Source organism: Cololabis saira, chromosome 4 (genome assembly GCF_033807715.1).
Source record: "Cololabis saira isolate AMF1-May2022 chromosome 4, fColSai1.1, whole genome shotgun sequence".
NCBI lineage: Eukaryota > Metazoa > Chordata > Actinopteri > Beloniformes > Belonidae > Cololabis > Cololabis saira.
In genome coordinates, this window is record NC_084590.1 from 18618839 (window position 1) to 18639212 (window position 20374).

At 37.1% G+C, this 20374-nt stretch overlaps 1 protein-coding gene across 1 annotated transcript; it reads right to left on the bottom strand.

The window, feature by feature from the left end:
- Positions 1-2926: 2926 nt before the first annotated feature.
- Positions 2927-15417, bottom strand: rbm7 (RNA binding motif protein 7). Its single transcript, XM_061719055.1, has 5 exons — positions 15215-15417; positions 13199-13361; positions 10737-10809; positions 4110-4206; positions 2927-3901 (listed from the first exon to the last, which is right to left on the bottom strand). Exons 1-5 carry the CDS (start codon positions 15305-15307, stop codon positions 3548-3550), a joined length of 780 nt encoding a protein of 259 aa, XP_061575039.1. The 5' UTR covers positions 15308-15417; the 3' UTR covers positions 2927-3547.
- Positions 15418-20374: the final 4957 nt, after the last annotated feature.

The following is a 20374-nucleotide window of genomic DNA, read 5'->3' on the forward strand; positions in this document are numbered from 1 at the left end:
TTTAGTCTATACGGGTTATTTATTTTGATCAATAAAACTCGTAATAATTTAAAAACTATTATTCTTAATAATTATTGTCATTAGTATAGCTAGTGATCTTTTTGAGATGGCTTTTTTAGAAGGTTTATGATACTACTACTACTATTATTAGTAATATTATTAGCCTACTAAAACTAATAATAGGCTACTTAATACGTAATTTGTAACTGTATAATCATTCAACATGAAACCAGCACATATGACCACGGAGGAGTGAAATATCCTTCAGCAGGACTGCTTTAACAGGCCAATTCATTAAGTTCATGAGCACAAAAAGCAAACTGCCGCATGGGTCATTTTTCATCAACTTCGGCCTAAAATACGCCCGAAATAAATTATTTTTGTCCAACTAAAAACAGGCCTGGAATAGCCCACCACGGGATAAGAAGGGCTTTTAAACCTCCGTCTGCACCGTAGCTGGACTGTGCTTCATGAGCCTCGATGGGAGGAAACATCTCCCTAAAGATGACCTGTTTTTACTTTATTTTTCTTTTAGTACGTTTTCAAATACACATCCATATATTACCCACACATATAATTATTCAGGTTTTTGAGAAAAATAAAAGTATGTATGTCAACTTTATAATTTTTTTAAAAACATTGTTAGAAGAACTTAAGGGAAAAAAAGGCCCACATTTGAACTGAGATGAACTTGGTGCGTCTGCAGTTAAAGCGGAGCAGGGACGCGCGGCCTCTGAAGGCCGATTTATGGTCCCGCGTTACACGAACGCAGGGCCTATGGCGTCGCCGCGAACACTACGCCGTAGGCTCTGCGTCGGTTTAACGCGGAACCATAATTCAAGCTTAAGTTCTGGTGGAGTTACTGCTGAGTTTTTGCCAGTGGTGGACAGTAACGGAGTAAATTTACTTGAGTACTGTACTTAAGTACATATCCAGAGGATTTGTACTTTACTTATTAGATTTCTTTGGTACTTATTACTCTTACTTGAATACATTTCCAAGACAAATATTTTTACTTTTACTCGAGTAAATTTCTAGGAAGGCTGAAAAGTACTCGTTACTTTCAGGTCTGCTCTTTTTTCTTATTCCCTAATATCCTATTTTTAGACGGATATTGGGAGACAGGCACAGAGACAGACATTGGAGACAGTTTGTTATGCTCTATATTGCTATATTGTACTGGTACATGTCCTTCCTGTAAAGTTAAGTGACTTCAACATTGAGTTATTGAAAGCAGAGATGTAGTTTTTTGTAAAGCAGTGGTCTTTGAGGGGGATCCAGACTTAGTTGGATGGTGCAGGTTCATTTGGTTTCTGTTCATGATTGTTAATAAACTCTGCATCATCTGCTGTCCTCTTATGATCCCATTCATTTGATTTGTTTTTGGTGTTTCTGCAGGTTTTATATAACATTGTGGTTCTAAAAGCAGCACATCAGTGCAGCTGGTTTCAAAGAGTTAATTCTCAGAAACAAGAGTTAAAAGATCCTTAAATTAATTTAGAAAAAATATAGTAATTTACTGATGTGGAAAATAAGAAATTTACTCTTACTTAAAGTAAATTTAAAAGCATTTACTTTTGGATACTTAAGTACCTTTAAAAGCAAGTACTTTTCTACTCTTACTCGAGTAATATTTTGACTGAGCTACTTTTACTTGTAACGGAGTAAATTTTGACCAGTAGTATTTGTACTCTTACTCAAGTACTCGAGTACTCTGTCCACCTCTGGTTTTTGCAATATCGATCACACACACAAGTAAGACTCATCTCTCCCCTTGTAATCGCATATTATATCACAAAAGCCACAGACAATGAAAATATATGTTTAATAAATGAAGATGAATAAACGGATCAAAGTCACTGCTGGAAGTGTATAATATTGGAGGTCTGTATGAGCAGAGCGCAGCTTTCTTTCAGTGGAGGGAGGGTGTTTGGGGTTAGATCACTTCACTTGTGTCTATAAAAGTCCACACAGCAGCGGCTACCGAGTGGTCCCTCCTAATCCCCCCGCTCCAGGGCAGGAGACGCCAGGAAGATCAACCAATTTAAAGAGTAATGCCACAGCCAGAAGCGCAGTAGAGGCTCTTCCTAGTACTGACACCGAGGAGAGGATACTCTCTATTAGAGCGATTTGGGAGCGTCAGGATGCAATCATACACCAGGCAGATTAAAAGGGAAGACCTAGAGCTCAGGTCAAAAGATGCAAATGCAGCCCTTTGCTCTGACACCAGGTTTCTGATGATGTCCAAAGGAGCTGCTGCTGGCAGCATAAGCACTTTCAGAAAGTAGATTATGACCTCAAGTGAGATATTAAGGGATTTGATCGCTACTTTGTAATAAGCAAACATGTAAATAGACACCAGTTAGGATACCAATGCTGAAAATCTGATCGTAATATGAGATGTTAAGGATCAAAATGCTGCTAACTCCAGGATGGGCCAACTGCCAACCTCTTCATCCCATCTGCTAACTGATCAAAACCAGTGCCCTTGGTTAAGTGTTGCAAAGACTCCTCTGAGGAAAAAGTAAGGATACCGCTGTGGTGAAATCTGGAGAGCAAGAAATAAACCTGGTCATAATTACATGTTGTCAAGTGAAAAGAATGGGCGTCAGATCCATGTCAGCACTTGAAAGCATCCAAAATAGAAAGGTCAAACATAGGAGCTGATCATGTGGCTCAGTTATATTTGACATCTTAATTGATTCAATAAACGGATGTGTGTGGCGCCACCTGTAGATTACTTCATGGCCCACTGCACAAGCATATTAGTTACACTTGGTCCATTTATAGGTGCAGATAAGGCCATGTGTGCAGGAATTACAGCTTGTAGTATAAACACACAAAAGCCTAACAGTCACATTCACAGCAGGCTGCAAATAGCATTCAAAAATGACAACCAGATAAATGACGACAAAGCATGAAAATCTCACGACAAGAGTTTTATAACAATGAAAATGCCCATTTTAAAACAAACATATTCTTACAGATCAGTATTTAAAAAATAAAATCCAAAATAAAGTCAATTTTAAGAAAGAGCAAGGTGAAAACGTGTAAAACTTAGAAAGGCTGGTGCCCTGTTGTTCTGTTGCTGGTGAAATCTGTAGCTGGAATTCTTCTTCTTCTTCTTTTTTTTTTTTCTTTTTGCAAAGTACCTGAAGACTTTTAAAAAATTCTGGCAGCACCACTTTGATACCGTTTGCGAAGCATAAAAACTGTCCGATAGAATGTATTTTTAAAAAAAATGCTCGTCTTTTTTGCTAAACGTGTAATCCAAAATTTGAATTTCGTCCTTGCTCTTCTGACAAAACAGTCGCATCACTCAAAATGTTTGACACATATGTGAGAAAAAAACTCACTCCAACAGAAGAAAAAAGTTCAAATTTAAAAATACCTTTAAAAAGGCATAAAGACATGAGTTATTAAATCTTCAAATGGGTAATATCATGTACAAACTACCTGAGAATACAATTATTCTGTCAACATAATTCCGATTTGTTTTTAGAAAAGAGTCCACATCAAATGTAAAGAACTGAAACTGTAAGATAAATCAGTATCGTCGCCATCTATTGTCGTTGTAACCACGGTTGTTACCCCTTTCATCGTAATGTCTGTTTCCACCTCTGTTGTCATGGTGACGCCCACCACTTCTGTCACCCTGGTGGTAGTTCTCCCGGCTGTGTTGCTGATGACGGCCAGAGACTTGCTCGTCTCCATAATCCTGGTTTCTGCCACCGCTGCTCGTTTGGGATGGATGGTGACGATAGGGCGCCGCGTCCTGTTGCCTTGAGCCGCCCCGAGGAGAATTTCTAATAGCAGACGACTGCCGCTGCATAGGTTTACCAAAGATGGCGTTCACCTGCTCGACCTGCTGCATCTGAAGCTGCCACATCATGTTGTTCAGCTACGAGTGAGAGAAACAGCAGGGAGCAGATTACTCATTATTCTATTCTCTTAATTCTTTATGCCTCTTAACTGGTTAATGAGTAACAGAGGCACATTTACAATCAAAAACAGCCAAGAAAACATGTATCATAACTTTAATAAGAATGAAGTTTGTTGTAATTTTACAGTGGTTTAATATGAATTGATAAGTCAATAAATAATGTTACCATAACATTCTTCTGAAGGTTATCGGGGGATGAAAAGGACCGCTGCACTTGACGCGAAGTACTGCTTTGCGGTGGAGAATTGAACTGGGTCGGGGGCCTGTGGAATACAATAAACACTTATTTTATAACATAAAACTGCTGCATCTTGAAGCAGCACAAAAATGAGGGTTTTTTTCTTGTTAAAAATTAAAAAGAAAAAAAAAAAATCAATTTAATTTGAAGACATTTTTGATTACTTTTAGTTGTCTCTATTTCACAGCCTCCCACCCTTAAGAGCACTATGTCAAACATCTGTAATGATTACATTTATATAACCTCCAACCTTACAGGAAGACCCACTCAGCAAAAAAAAATAAATAGATAAAGTTCATGTAAGATGCTTTAAATAAGGATATTTGGGTAAAACTTTTGTTTTTATTTCTGGATTTTATACTATTATTTTTTATAAGCACACCTTTACCAATTGCAAAGACATTTAAAAAAATGTCACCTTTCAAGAACAAACCGTTTCAAAATGTATACCTTTTGCAAAATTCATGTTGATCACACATGTTATTCCGCTATTTGAGGATCCCTAAAACAGACATCCGAAAATGCTGCTGACGCAGTATTAATATTAACACGGAGGGATTCAGTTTTATTCTGGACAACCAGAAAGAGACATTTTAGAAAGAATGACATACTAGAATGTCGTCACATTTGAGATGGACGACATTGATGGTTCAAATGAAAGATGGTTCAAATGATTATTTTCTAGTTTCACATATTTCACCTTTGCTACATCTACAGTCAAGCATTTTGAAGCAATGTTTACTAAAACATCAGACAGGATTTGGTGAGAAAAACCCACCCGTCTTAGCAACATGACATTAATGGAGATGAGAGAGAGGTATGTGTGCTGAAAATGAGAAGGGGAGATTGCAGGGGTAAAAACTGGAAGAGAAGTGAAACACATAATAACTTGATAACCAGAAAACCATCCCTCCACAGAGGGTGAGCGTGAGGCAGAACACACTCTTTGCAAATTGTTATACCATTTCCACAATATGTTAGTAATGAACACAAGTCCTGCCCGCCTGGTGGCACGAACCGTGGGAATTAGCTGGCGTCCATGGTGGCCGAGGAAGAGGAGTCACCAGCACTTTTTCTCCCATCAGATACAAGAAAGTCAGCAATACAGTAGTAACTTTGTTACCAGAAACATGCAGATGGACACCGCTTGGTGGAGGTGCATCTTAGAAGCGTGGCTGCCAGAGGAGGCAATACTTCAAATGTGAATACACATCTACAAGAGCACCATTCTTTGCTAAATTTAAAGTAACACTTATTTAAAATATATGCATGTATGAGCATATGCAGTGGTGAAATAAATACAGTTGTCATGGCATTAAAGTGGCTATTTAATTAGCAAGTATCCACTAGCTTCCCCCTTCCTTCCCATCAGCGAGTGATGATGAACAGGAAAGTGCTAACCTTCTGTGAGTGCATTATCACTTATCCGATTCCACGTCTACCCATACTTCTTTGCCACCTTTGTCTTTCTGCACAGGCTCACTATGTATTTATAAACAGCCTGCTGGTTCCCTGATGTTTACAGACTGTTGAGTGTTGATTTATCGACATGAATACTTGAATTGAGCACGATAGCAGCTTATCTCTGTCCAGTATTACACTCAATCAACAAAAAATAAATTTCAGCACTGCAATTGCAATACAGTGATGAATGGGGATATTTGTACTGTAGGTTATCATACCATCAGCTTCCCTTACTGACCGATGCCCTGTTCAGAGTTGTTCTTCTTAATGCAGCAAAGAAAACAACACCATCAAGAATGTGATTGACTTGAATTGTTGCTGACAACAATCATAAGACGTTTGCATCAGGGCAGAAACATTATCAATTTTATCAAAACATTGATCCCAAAAAAAAAAATCAGTGCAATTAGTTTTACTCATCAAACGTGAGTCTACAGTCGTTGGATCACACAATTTTTGATCTTCTTTCTCTGTGTGACCTTATCACTAGTGGCCTGTGTTGTCTTCAGTAGAGCAGATGCTGTGTAATGCTCTACTTGCATGGGATTAAAAGTATCTGGGGACCTGGGGTGATTCTTAATAAACACGGAGGACGTCTGTGATTTGAATCCCATCCAAATGCACCATGTCTGTGATTTGTAAAGATGCCACCACAAATTACCTACCCTGTTTCCTGTTTCATCGAGGTCATGAGGTAATTGTAACCCTGTCTGAATGCACGTCAGTATTCCGGTGATATGCGGGCTGGAATCTTTAAAATAAATAAATAGTAAATAAATTCTCTCGTCACCTTTTCTGCTTCTTTTGTAGCGTAATTTTGGCAATTGCGGTACATGGTGTGATATTATTTTACAACACCAACACTTATAGAGGGTATGCATTGACGTCACTTCCCCACTGGACCAGGCCCCATTATTCGCACTGAGTGGCAAAAACAGCTGCAACTAGTGGAGAAGACGGAATAATAGCTGATTATGGGCTTAATTAAAAGGCAGTGACCCGTACAGTTACCCGAAGAACCAGTGGTCCATGGACATTAATATTTGGCCACAAATCAAGTTTCCTGATATTTATATGTACTTAATTACACCGAGGAAATACACAAAGCAATGCTTGAAGGCATACAAAAGTCTTGACGCTTGGTCCTACTTCAAGGCAGGATTTGTAGAAATTAAAGTGATGAGGACACCAAACTTTATGATTGGACCGTTTAACGTTAGCTACCCAAAAATCCAACATTACCTGATACAAAATGGGAACCGCAAATCCACGTTTCGGTGCCTGGAATCCAGTTGTTTCTGCAAATTGCAGCGATCCATTTGTCTCTCTTAAGCTTATTTTTCGGCAGTGTGTAAAATGATAACTCCGATTTCTTGCTAAATCTATGAGTACAGTCGATGCCACAACAGCTCTTTCCCATTTTAGATGTTTTCCAGTTGCTCAAACTGAAAGTTTAAGCTGCCACTCAGTCTTTCTGCCACTCACTGGGCGTAACCCGCAGTGAAGTCGCATCTGTGACGTCATACGCATTCCCTCTATATCCGCCCCATGTAGCGTTGATCTGATATTTATAGCTGATAAACATGAAGCAATTAATAAATATTAAGCTTCACATGGTAACTTTTGAAAAAAAAAGTCCAGATCAGCAGAAGGACAACAAGATGAAGACACGTGTGGCTGCATCACGCAATAAGAAACTTTTTATCTTTAATCAAACTTAAAGCCTCTCCGATAGAACAAAATCTTTGGGCTTCAGACTAAACGCAGACTTGCGGTTACGTTAACCATTAGGTTCACTGTTACCATGGCAACTTAAAAACCCAGCACCATTATCCCCATTTTGTCTTTTTCCAAAATCTGACACGTTGTCACTGAAATCTAACTCTTGAATGTCTGATCAGACGCTTTTAACTCAAAATCCAAATTTTATGTTAGATAAAAGTGGTAATTTAATAAAATGCAAGGCTTAGCCAGCACTTCCGGGATCAATGTCTGTAAATTACGGTAAAACAGACGTTGCTCATCCAGTGCAAAGGGGGTAATTTTAGAATTACTGCAGGTCCAGGGGTAATTTTAGTCAAGTGTGAATAAGACATAAGTGGCAGTCTGTAATAAGAATAAAGGTATTCATTCATTCAAGGCTTATAATACCATACTTTAGGCCAGTGAAAATCTGACGCCTTAAAAGCTTTAAAAGATGCTTTAAAAGTTCACACAACAGAGGTTTATCAAAGGCAACCATCCCTAACCACAGACTTATAAATCTTGTGAAAACGATTCACATGCCTGCTTTTGTGTGTGCACATAGTTTTAGGTAAACTACAGAGTTATGGATATGGCCAAGATCAACAGACTAAAACCCTTTTGTTTGCTTTCCATTCTGTACTATTATGTCCAAGTAGCAGGATGGAGGAAGGGGAAGGTTTGCATCTTTGTCTTTCACTTGTGAATGAAGAGATTCATCATGTCACAGGGTAGCAGCAATACTGTGAAGGTTGGCCTCTTTGCTATCACTCATTTCAAAAGAACTGTAGTTTATTATTCTACACAAAAGATAATCCAGGCCCCGCTGCCATGTTTGAAGAGTAAAATACCTACTTGTTCCAAAATAAAGGTTCACACAATTTATGTAAGGCAGGTTTTCATTAGAAGTGATCTGAGCTAAAACGTAGGAGGCGTGAACTTTAACATGACTTACCCCCTGTCATGTTTACATTCCAGCGAAGGACATAATTGTTTTGCAGTGCAACATCAACATAGACACCAAGTAGGAGACGGCACCAAGGTTAAAGGTACTGTAAAACTACCTAGGAATTAAGGATTACTTAATTTACTGGGTTTTAACTTTTTTTTTTTTGTAAATATAATGTCTTCTAATTTTGTTCTAATTTTTCTTCACAGAGTGACGTCACTGAAATTCTTCACTGAATCATAAAAAGTTCAAATGTGGTTACTGCAGACTGGAGAAAAATAAAAATAAAAATCCTTACACTTAGTATTTTATTCATGAGCCTCAAAGTTACGCCACTCAGTTATGAGAAGCACTGTTGAAAGTGTAAAGGGTTGGTCTGGAGCCTTGAAGACTATTGGCAGAACTTTACAGAGAAGGAAAAGCCCAAGGAAACAGCACATGAATCAAAATTCAACTCACTTTCCAGATCAGATAGATTGTTAAGCATATCTGGTTGACAGATTTGTTGTATTTATTCAAACAATGATCATTTCCCACAAACCAAACATGGTTTAATCCAGTTTCAACATATTAAAAATTCTAATTCTCCTCTGAAGTGCATACTTGTAAGTACGAGTCGGGAGAACGCACTTGTGTTCTGGGTGACGTCAGACCTGAGCCAACAGGCTGTACACATAAAAACTACAGTTTAATTGATTATAAAAACAAACACCCTGTTACAACCAAAAACGTAACAATGGCCAATAACGTAATAACTGCCAATAACGTAATAATTTTGACCATTTCAAATGTAATAAGGCCAATAGTGTAATAATGTGCCAATAATGTAATAAAACCTTTGAGCCAATAACGTAATAACTTTTTGCAGATAATGTAATAAGGCATTACATTATTGGCTGGTTATTACGTTATTGGCCTGGTATTAAAAAATTATTACATTATCGGCAAAAAGTTATTACATTATTGACTCAAAAGTTTTATTACATTATTGGCACATTATTACACTATTGGCTTTATTACATTTGAAATGGCCAAAATTATTACATTATTGGAAGTTATTACGTTATTGGCCGTTATTACGTTTTTGGTTGTAACACACCCTTAACACTGAAACAACTGGGAATGGGGCGTATATTGCTGCCGCTCAAGTTTTTATAACCATTCCTTTACACAATGTGTTTTTAATTATGGCCCGAGCACTTACAGTGCAAAGGCCCTATTGTATCAGTAGGAATTTTTATTCTTCTTCTTTATTCTGATGAAAGGAGGGCCTTTTTGCCCCCCTAAACGTGCCCCAAAAGTCACCAAATTTTGCACGCAAGCCAGGCCTGGCGAAAAATTTGATATTTCATGGTTTGCATTAATGGGCGTGGCAAGATGGCTCAACAGCGCCCCCTAGAAAACTTTTCTCTGCCATAACTTTTGAATGGTTTGACATAAAGACTCGTGGGTGGTGTCATCGGACTCGGTATTGAGTCCTTGACCTTCATTGGCCTGAATTAGCCCCGCCCCTTCTTCTGATTGGTCGATATTTAATAGTTCCTATTTTCTGCCATAACTTTTGAATGGTTTGACATAGAAAGTCATGAGTGGTGTCATTTCTGATATGCTTATGGGGCCATGATATTATTATTATTATTATTATTATTATTATAATATGGCCATGAGTGCGAAGGCCCGTTCATCGCTGCTTGCAGCTTTAATTGGTTTTACGCCTGTGTGTGCCAGCCGCATTATAAACTGGATAGAAAGGAAGAGAAAAGAAATTCTGAAAACGTCTGAGGAAATTTTTAAATACATTCCCTCTTTATAACTTCACCACAAATAAAGTTATAATAGCTATATTTTAGCATGAAAAAAATCTTAAAACTTTTTTTTTTTTCAAATAAAAAAGAGTTAGGAATTTATATTTACTCCTCTCACATTCTCTATTACTTTCCCTTTTTAGCGCAAACTTGGCTGCCTATATTCTACTCAAGCCTCCATTGCATGCATCCTCAGAGTGAGAACATCTGGGTAGATCTTCTGTACTTGCATTCTTGAGATTGGGACAGTACTTTGGTGGCAGGTGATGACATTTCCCAAGAACAGGAATGCATACTGAGAAACGGCCCTTGACTTCTGTGCACCACGATACCCCTACTTTCATGGAATTAACCATTTTTCACATTTTTAAGCCTTCTGAACTTGAACCTGAAGTTCAGATGTACCATCTTTTATGACTTTGATACACATTTACAAAGCTGTGCATCATAACGAAGTTGTACGGATGGAGTCATGTCGTCAGCATCTGAAACCTGGTTTGTGGCCAACAGTTATGCATTGAGACCGTTACTCTCAGCCCATGTGTTTCATAACGCTGCTGATGATCACAGTGGTGGTTTCTAAGCCTTTCTTACCTCTGGCCATGGGGATTTGGGGTATTTGCAGGATTCAAACTCTGCGAGTTCCCTGGACTGCTATGACTGCTACCTATGATGGGGTGTTAAAGAAAAAGTCTCATTATTTAAAGACAAAAGATTTAAGATTTTAAGCAACTGCGCCCAAATTGTCTTCAAGTACTGTGTTTATTATGTTTCTGAAAAATTTGTGACTGAATACTACTTCAAATATTGATTGCTTAAGAAAATAATAATTATCTGTTCTTTATCACAACTGTTTCTACGAAACTCCTACAACCTGAGTCATCTCACATAAACACTTGGTTGTACTTCCCCAAAAACATGATAAGAAGAGAAAATACCTACTTATTTCCTGCTCCTTTGTGTAACATGATACAACCGTGTATATTACGTCAATGCCACTCAATGTTTTCCAAAGAATCAGATTAGATATGTGCGTGGCTGTGCAAGCTTTTAGCCAAAATGAATATTAAAATACTTATTTATCAGTATATTAAAATGTATGTAAACTATGGTTATTTTAAAATAAAATATGATGCACGAAATCTAGTTTCCCATGAATATCTACAACTATATCAATGTCAAGTTTTTCCTTTTATAATTTGGCCTGATTTGTTAAATCAAGAATAGATCGGTTTCCATTTTCTTTCCCAAAACTACAAGACATCTATAGTTTTAGTCCACTAAACTCAACCCCCCCCCCCCCCCCCCAAAAAAAAAAACAATGTCCACAAATAACTTTCACATATTTCTCTCAATATATTATGCATTTATAATGAAATCTTGTATTTGTGCTCTTGTAAAGTAATACTTGACCATCAAGTAGTTTACCATTCCATGGATCCCACAATACCCAAAATACACATGACATTGACTGATTTTTTTTTTTTTGGTAAATTTTAGGAATAAATCAATCAAGAGCATGTAAACACATTTATAAACACATTGATTGATTGAAATGAACTTCTTGCCCAGAGAGATTCCAAGCTCAAAATTCAACTAGACTCCAGCTTAAACCAGTTCCCAGGCCTGAAGTTATTCATTACTTAGCCAGCCTAAGGTAATTTGTTTTTATTTTTTGTCTGTCTTTCATACCTGGTAATTTTAATGAAAGAATTTAAGCATCATCTGTTTAAAAATGTGACCCAAGTATACTCAAAAGAAAAGGTGTTATGAATGTTTTTAATAAATGGCAACATTGGAATCTCAAATTCAAGAATCTTAAGCCACAATTATAGCTTTATGTTATTTTTATGAAATGAGCTGTAACACAGAGTATATGAAACTCAGCTTAGATGCAAACTACGAAAATATTAACAGTCTGTTGCTTACAGGAAGCACAGAAATATACCAAAGTGAATGTGTTTACTTATTCTATACAGTTGCTCTGAATTCAAAGAATGAATGCAACACATTTTGTGCTCAGTATGCAAAGAAAAAAGTGTATTTCTACACAATCTTAAATTGATTTTAGGGACCTAATTATTAGGGTTGCCAAGTCCCTGAAAAATAAATAAGGGACACCTCATCGATTGCCTTCACCTTTCCTGGTGTGGTGAATTTTTTTAGCCCCTTTTTTTGTGAGTGAAATGATTTTTTAACTATTTGACTCGAACCTGAATTGAATTCATATTTTTGAATGCCATGAACACATGGAAAACAAATTATTATCCAGCAATTCACTTTAATACAAAATAACAAAATGAAGTGAATAAAATAAGTAACAGAAACCTGTCCTGCTTAACTTAAAATTGTATACATTAATATAAAACAATAGAAAGAAAGCAGAACATCCATCCTGTAATAGTGCACATTTTTAGTGCAAACAGAAGGTCCGTAGAAAACTTGTAAACATACAGGACTGTCTCAGAAAATTAGAATATTGTGATAAAGTTCTTTATTTTCTGTAATGCAATTAAAAAAACAAAAATGTCATACATTCTGGATTCATTACAAATAAACTGAAATATTGCAAGCCTTTTATGATTTTAATATTGCTGATTATGGCTTACAGTTTAAGATTAAGATTCCCAGAATATTTTAAGTTTTTGAGATAGGATATTTGAGTTTTCTTAAGCTGTAAGCCATGATCAGCAATATTAAAATAATAAAAGGCTTGCAATATTTCAGTTGATTTGTAATGAATCCAGAATGTATGACATTTTTGCATTACAGAAAATAAAGGACTTTATCACAATATTCAAATTTTCTGAGACAGTCCTGTATTTGTGCCTCAAAAGCTACAGTTGTAGTAAAACAGAAAAAAATAAACCTATGAACTCAACAGCTCAATGCCATTTACCATTTGCATTTTATGACTAATTTTTTGAGTCTCACAGTAATACGGGACAAAGTGCGTCCCCTTTTCAGCTCAATACGGGACGATTCCGTTTTTCAAGGGACGTGTTGGCAACCCTATAATTACTGCTTCACAAGCAGACGACCAGCCTGTCGCTCACCTGATCTGAACTGGACGCTGATGGGTTTCCCAAACACCGCCAGCCCGTTGATCAGCTGCATGGCGTAAGGCACGGACACTTCATGCTTGAAGACGGCGAAGCCAAAGGTTTTCTGTTTCCCCTCCGGGTCTTTGGGTATCTTAGTTTTGATGAGAGGTCCAGCCTGCAAACATGACGAGCAAACATGAGTTACCTGAACCTGCTGGCGGCTGAGAAGGAACTGTTTTTAGGCAAGGCAAGGCAAGGCAAATTTATTTATATAGCACAATTCAACACAAGGTAATTCAAAGTGCTTTACGTTGACTTTAAAAGTGGCAAGACATAGACAGTAAATAACAAATAAGATTGAAAAAATGAAGAATAAGTTGATAAGAAAAGAAGTAAAATAATAAAAAGCACAAGCTGTTAAAAATAAGGGCAGTAGAGTACAGCAGGTAAGTATTTAATTTATGAGTACGCTTGAGTAAACAGTAATGTTTTTAGGCCTGATTTAAAAGGAGCTGACAGTCGGAGCAGACCTCAGGTCTACAGGAAGTTTGTTCCACCGGTGAGGAGCAGAATAACTGAACGCTGCCTCACCTTGCTTGGTTCTGGTTCTTGGGAACCACAACAAACCAGATCCAGATGAACCTCAGGGGTCTGAGAGCTTCATAGAGAACTAACAGATCAAGCATGTATTTTGGTCCAAAACCATTCAGGTCTTTGTAGATCAGCAGTAAGATTTTAAACTCTATCCTTTGACTCACTGGAAGCCAGTGTAGTGATTTCATGACCGGTGTAATATGGTCCAGTTTCCTGGTGTTTGTAAGGACTCTGGCGGCAGGTTCTGGATCAGCTGCAGCTGCCCGATTGATTTCTTGTTAAGGCCTGTAAAGATGCCATTGCAATAATCCAACCTACTAAAAATGAATGCATGAATAAGTTTTTCCATGTCTTGTTTAGACAGAATCCCCTTAATTCTAGCAATGTTTTTCAGGTGGTAATAGGCAGATTTAGTGATAAACTTTAGATGGCTGTTGAAGTTTTAGTTTAGTTTATGTTAGGGTTTCCACCCGTCCCGTAAAATACGGAATTGTCCTTTATTTGAGAAAAAAATGTTGCGTCCCGTATTGAACTAATACGGGACACGATTTGTACCGTATTTTCATTAACTTTTACACCATATTCTAGTTGAATTATTGAAATAAATTAACTTTTACACCATATTCTAGTTGAATTATTGAAATAAATTAACTTTTACGCCATATTCTTCACCTGTAGGCTACATTACATCTTGGCTGATGTGGACATACATAGCATAGGGTTGTCTGTCTGTACAGTCATGCAAGTTAAATGCTATTATAGCACTTTAAACTTTAAATCAAAGCATTTTGTTTTTTCATATAAAATAAACACATTTTTATTCAGTTTAGAAGTTTTGGGGCTTTTTTTTGGCTCCTGCGCTGCTGAAATCAGGGCTTCCTTTATTTCTATTTCTGAAAGGTGGCAACCTTAGTTTATGTGCATATAAAACAGAACATAAAAACAATGGTCAAATGAAGCATTGTGCAGGAGAGGTGGAAGCCAGAAAGGCTGATGAAAACGCCTCCCCTTTATAAAACAAACATAACCAGCAGTAGGAGCTGACTCAAAGCAAAAACACAATATTGAAATGCATAATATAAAACAGAAAAAGACAATTTAGCATGAAAAAGAACTGTGAACCCCGTGTTAGTGTTTTTAATTAAAATGTTAACAATATTCCCTCAATGTTACAATGTTAGTTGAACCGTGTTCAGTTTTGTGTATATTGCCGCGTTCCATTTGTCCTCGGAAGTCGGAATTTCTAAGTTACCAGTCGGAATTTTCAACTGGAACGCCCCTCGAAATCGGATTTCCTACTAGGAAAGTGGGAGAAGCTTCACCACCCCCGAGTTACCATTCCAAGATGGCTGCCATTCCCAGTTCCTAGTTCCGATTTCCGAGTTAAATGGAACGCGGCATATTAGCACTAGCGTGCGAGGATAATGACAGCACCTGCACAAACAGCTCGAACAGCAGCTCCTCCGTCACTCTGGCGTCCAAGTTCCTGATGAAGAGCGTGCGGTCTGTTTCTTCTTCAATTCCCATCGTTTTGAGCCGATAACAAAAGGTTTCTTCTTTGGCTGAGCGTTTTTAAAAAACAAACAGACGGCGATTAAATCAGGAGGCCTTCTCTGACGTAAAGAGGTTTGCCGTCAACCGCAGTCACTTGTCGTGAACCGCACGGACCTTACGACATATATTCACGCGCGACGTCTTAAGGCTGATTTATGGTTCCGCGTTACACAAACGCAGAGCCTACGGCGTAGGGTACGCGTCGATTTAACGCGGGACCATAGTATTCAATCTTTATTTCAAGTCAGATAGGTCCATATAAATACAATAAAAGAGACAACAACAACAGTAGACAAAACAACAAAGGACAGAATAAGAACATACCTAAAAAATATACAAACACCCTCTCCAATGCCTCCAAAAACTAGAAAAGAACCTAGTACTGCTCTTTTTGGGCATGGTTAAAGCCATAATAATTTCATTTTTTGAGTCATTCAGCCTTGCCATAAAATTATACATGAGATAATATAATACATAATATAGAGAGATACATAATTCAGTCTTTACAGTTTAGTTTTTTTTTTGTTTTGAATTTTTGTTATTTTATAAGTATACGTATAAGTGCCAGGTGACATGCCAATAAAGCTGTTATCGGATGTATTGTGTATGATACATTTAATAAAATTCTGGAAAATATTGAAACTATTTCTCACCACATATTGACACATTAAGACTGACCTAATGAGTGTAGCCTTTGTAAGGGTATAGGACTGTCTCCGAAAATTAGAATATTGTGATAAAGTTCTTTATTTTCTGTAATGCAATTACAAAAACAAAAATGTCATACATTCTGGATTCATTACAAATCAACTGAAATATTGCAACCCTTTTATTATTTTAATATTGCTGATTATGGCTTACAGTATTAAGATTCCCAGAATATTCTAATTTTTTGAGATGGGATCTTTGAGTTTTCTTAAGTTTAAGATTAAGATTCCCACAATATTCTAATTTTCTGAGACAGTCCTGTAGGTGAAAAAAAAACATTTTCTGTCACAGCTACTGTATGCTGACACTGATGGAAAGCATCATGGGACGAGGGAAGGCAATTTGATCACGTTGAAATCTTGCTGTGGTGAAACTACCACACTTTTTAATACCGTTTTATTTTTTTGTGACACCATATCTGATACTTGGGCTTGGGGTATCAGTCAATATTGTGAATTGATCTTATACTGATACATGTTACATTAAATTAAATTAACATGTTAAACATATTCCAATCAACATCAAATAAAGCATATACAGTATATCAAATCAAGAAATCCAGTGATTAAGTGCAGCCACAATTTTTTTTAAATAAAAGGGCATTCATATTTTGACATCTGAGTACAGTCCAAATGTTTGTTGTGAGGTTGATTTCCTGCACTTCTTTCGACATTAAATAGTAGGCTATTAGTCAGTCTCATACCTTTCCGGACCTGGGAAATTGTACCACAGCTTCAGATGTTCAAGCAGCAAAATCAGTAGTAAGAGCTACTTCTTTTTTGTCAATCGCTGCTCAGGCCATTGGCATCCTTAGGAGAATTTTTCTCATGTCTGAAAAGCAATATCCAGAGCTTGCTGCTCTGGTTTGTCCCCCTTTCCCTTTGTCTTTATAAACTTGTGCTTTTTCAGGTGATGGCTCCTTAAATACTAACTTTGCTCCTGTTATTTTAGCAAAATTTGTGCCACCTCTGGAAACCACAGTCTTGCATCATCATGAGTATGTTGCAGGTTTCCTGATGAGATTTCTTAAACATTTAATCTTATAACGTGCCATAGTGCCAACATATTGCTAATGTTATAGTAGTTCAATCCAACAGCTCATGTGCTGCTGCTTTTCCATCTGGTGACTTAAAACAAAAACCTGCAGGGAAGTATTGTGTTGCATGTGTAAACTTTTAGCGCAGCAATGGATAGGGATTCTGTTTATAAAAAAATCACATGGTATTGGAATGTGCATAGAAGTAAATAGTCAAGGAAACCAATACCGTTAACCTCAGCATTTTCATAGGTATTTTCCAAACTGGCATCAGTATCAGAGCAGCTCTACTTTGCCCCCGGCTTTCTTATCATTCTGTTCAGGCAGGGTCTGGTAGAGAGTCTGGTCATAGTTTGAATTGTTTTATTTTGGTAGTTAAGTCAGAAATGAATAGATCCACTTTTCTTTGTAAAATAATTTCTCCTTGGTGTTAGCTGCCCCTGCGACTGATGTTAGTTCATCTTAAAGCTTAAAATCATGCAGTTTAACTCACTGATCTCCAACCCAGTCAATCTTCAATAAATAAATAGATTAAGAATGAAAAAAATATGGTCAGCTGCTATTCAAGTGCTTTTTCCTTTCCTGGCAGACTTTTCGGCTCGTCACATAAACAATAGCTAACGTTTTACTAAAATAAATGATAACAATATGATTGCAATAGGACATGCACCACAACTTTGATAGTGTTACATAAAGATAAATTTTAAACCACTGCCTGCTTGCTTTTGCATGTAATAATTTCATCCTGACACTATTCTCATTCATATCTACTCAGAAACCATTGAGTGTACTCTGCAGCATGAGATTTCAACATGCAATATATTGATCTACATTTGTGGTAAGGTTTTTTAATGAATGGCATCATTGGGACGTGTCAAGTTTGATTGCCTTGGCTGGAATTTAGACCATTTTACCATGGCTTGAAAACCAGCTTGACTCTTCTAAAGCTCTCTTTCTTCAAAAACAAGTTTCAATATCAATGGGGAAAGGGGAGGTTTGGTGCAGCCAACATAGTGTCATGGTGTCTTTTCAGCCTGTTTTAGTCAGGGGATATGTAACATTAATAGCTTCATTAATTTGATATTAAAGCAGCAGCATTCTGTCATAGAGAAATAGGTCACTTTATGTGAATCATCCTCACAGCTCCATTCAAACCCACACACACAACAATGACAGATATGTCCACTTATTTCTCAGTCATCGTTGAGTATGTGCACTTTTAAGTCCCCCTCAGACTCAGTAGTGGGTTTTTTTTTCACTAGAATGATGAAGATACGACCTGCTTGTTTCTGCCTCTCGCTGGTAGTTGCCCTCAGTGGATGAGTTTATTCAGGATTGAGGAGTTTAAAGGTTTAGCGACAAAGTTTAAAGAGCATTAATTCCAGAGTGTTGCATCCTGACGTCAAGCAGCAAATGTCAAGTGACAATGTGCATTTTTTACAATTCATTTATGGTTGTGCTGCAGCGCCCTTCATGTCTGAATATGTTTAATCATACTCATGGACAACTGCAGACTCAACATTTTTTCGTTCTTGTAACTACAGCATATTATTGCCTTCTTTGTCCTTTGGGGAACCTTTTGTCCATACATTTTGCCTCGGTTCTGCAAGTGCTTTACAGCTTGTTTCTAAATTACTCCATATTATTGGTTACTACCATGGCAACCAATCAGGACCCATATAATATCAGATTAAAAAATATCAGAGTATTTAATATGGCTGCATGTTTGGAAGACACAGGATTTTGTGCAATCACACAATGATGATCATCTAGCTGTAAGAGCGAAGAGCTCTCCTATTATTCCTGTTAGGTTATAATTTATTTCCTTTCTTGCACATCTGTAATACAACAACATGACAGACTAACGTGTACCTCAATTATACTGAGAATGCAGGTATATGAACTTCAGTAATTACCAAATTGGTCTTTGAATACAGACATGAAAAACCCCGACTTGGCCTTAAAATGGGCAGCAAAAAAGCAGCAATTGAGACAGGTGACATTTAGCATGAATATTTTTACACCCATCAATTTGGTTCAGGGTTGTCAAAGTCCTGAACCTAATTAGGAGTTGCTTCTAGTAAGGAAAAAAAATGGAGTGTTAATGTTTACACATAGGAGTAATTTACTATTTATTTTAAACACCCTCTCAGAGTTCTTAAAAAAAAAAAAAAAAAAAAAACACTCATAGACCAGCTCATAGACAATGTTTTCCATTTGAATCAAGAAACCTTAAAGTCAGAAGTATACGTAGGTAGCGGCCTCATTCACAATATAGCAGCGCTATTACAACAACAGAAAAAACAGTGTTTGAAAAAGGTGTTTCCATCACTAAAAAGATCCTAAGTAAAATAATAAAACCATTAAAATAAATAAAAATAACAATAAACAAAAATAACAACTACTATAAAAATGAAAATGAAAAAAATAGTTCCTACCAGCAGTGTGTCATTTAGATAGAATCTGAATAGTTTGGTTACATTCCACCGTATTTCTGTTAATGACATTACCACAAATTACTAGTATCAAAGTATCAAAAGTATCGATATCTTCATTTGACAATCGATTTTAGAGCATACAGATCTGCTATCGGAAGTATCGATATTTCAGTATTGATCCACACATCACTAGTGATTGTTTAGAACAGCTACAACGTAAATAGAACAGAGGACTCACCAATGTTCACATATGCCCATCAACGTGACTGCATGTTTTTCATACTTATGCTTTGTTTAATGTTGTTTGTTAGTTAGGTTTAGCATAGCAACCAATCAGGACCCATGAGATATCATATATTTTAAAATAGCTGCATGTTTGGAGAAGGCTTCCCCTGCCTGTCAAAAAATGATTATGGGTAATCTGTGCTTGATGGGACTTCAGAGGGTCCTGATAAAGGGTCCAGTCTGTTTTAGCTTACACATGAGAGCAGGCTGAGTTCATAGTTTCTACAGTGTGAATTTACATAATTTACAGTCTTTGAATTTTTTTTTCCTGTTTTCCTGACTGATGGAAAATTCCACATTGGGCAGTTTATATAGTAAAAGCTTTTATTTCTTGTAATTTGGCTCTTTTAATTGCTTCCACTGACATCTGTCTTTGGTAAAGCCAGATTTAAGGAAATCATTTTTCTCTTCACCTTTTTTGACCACCTGCCTATAGCCCACATGCAAGATTCTGTATTTTTCCTGGTTTTTAGGTCACTCTGAGTGGGTCATCCACTGTGCCAGTTCAGATGCATAGAGCCAAGTGCATCTTTGGAGCAATAAACTCTGCAGTTTATTGCTCCAAAACCTTGG

What these genes read in the sequence shown, in the direction of transcription:
- rbm7 (XM_061719055.1), bottom strand. Translation starts at nt 15,307, where the DNA reads ATGGGAATTGAAGAAGAAACAGACCGCACGCTCTTCATCAGGAACTTG. An exon ending in TGTTCGAGCTGTTTGTGCAG is followed by an intron (nt 13,362 to 15,214) that starts GTGCTGTCATTA and finishes TCATGTTTGCAG; the next exon opens with GCTGGACCTCTCATCAAAAC. An exon ending in ACCTTCAGAAGAATGTTATG is followed by an intron (nt 3,902 to 4,109) that starts GTAACATTATTT and finishes TCTCACTCGTAG; the next exon opens with CTGAACAACATGATGTGGCA.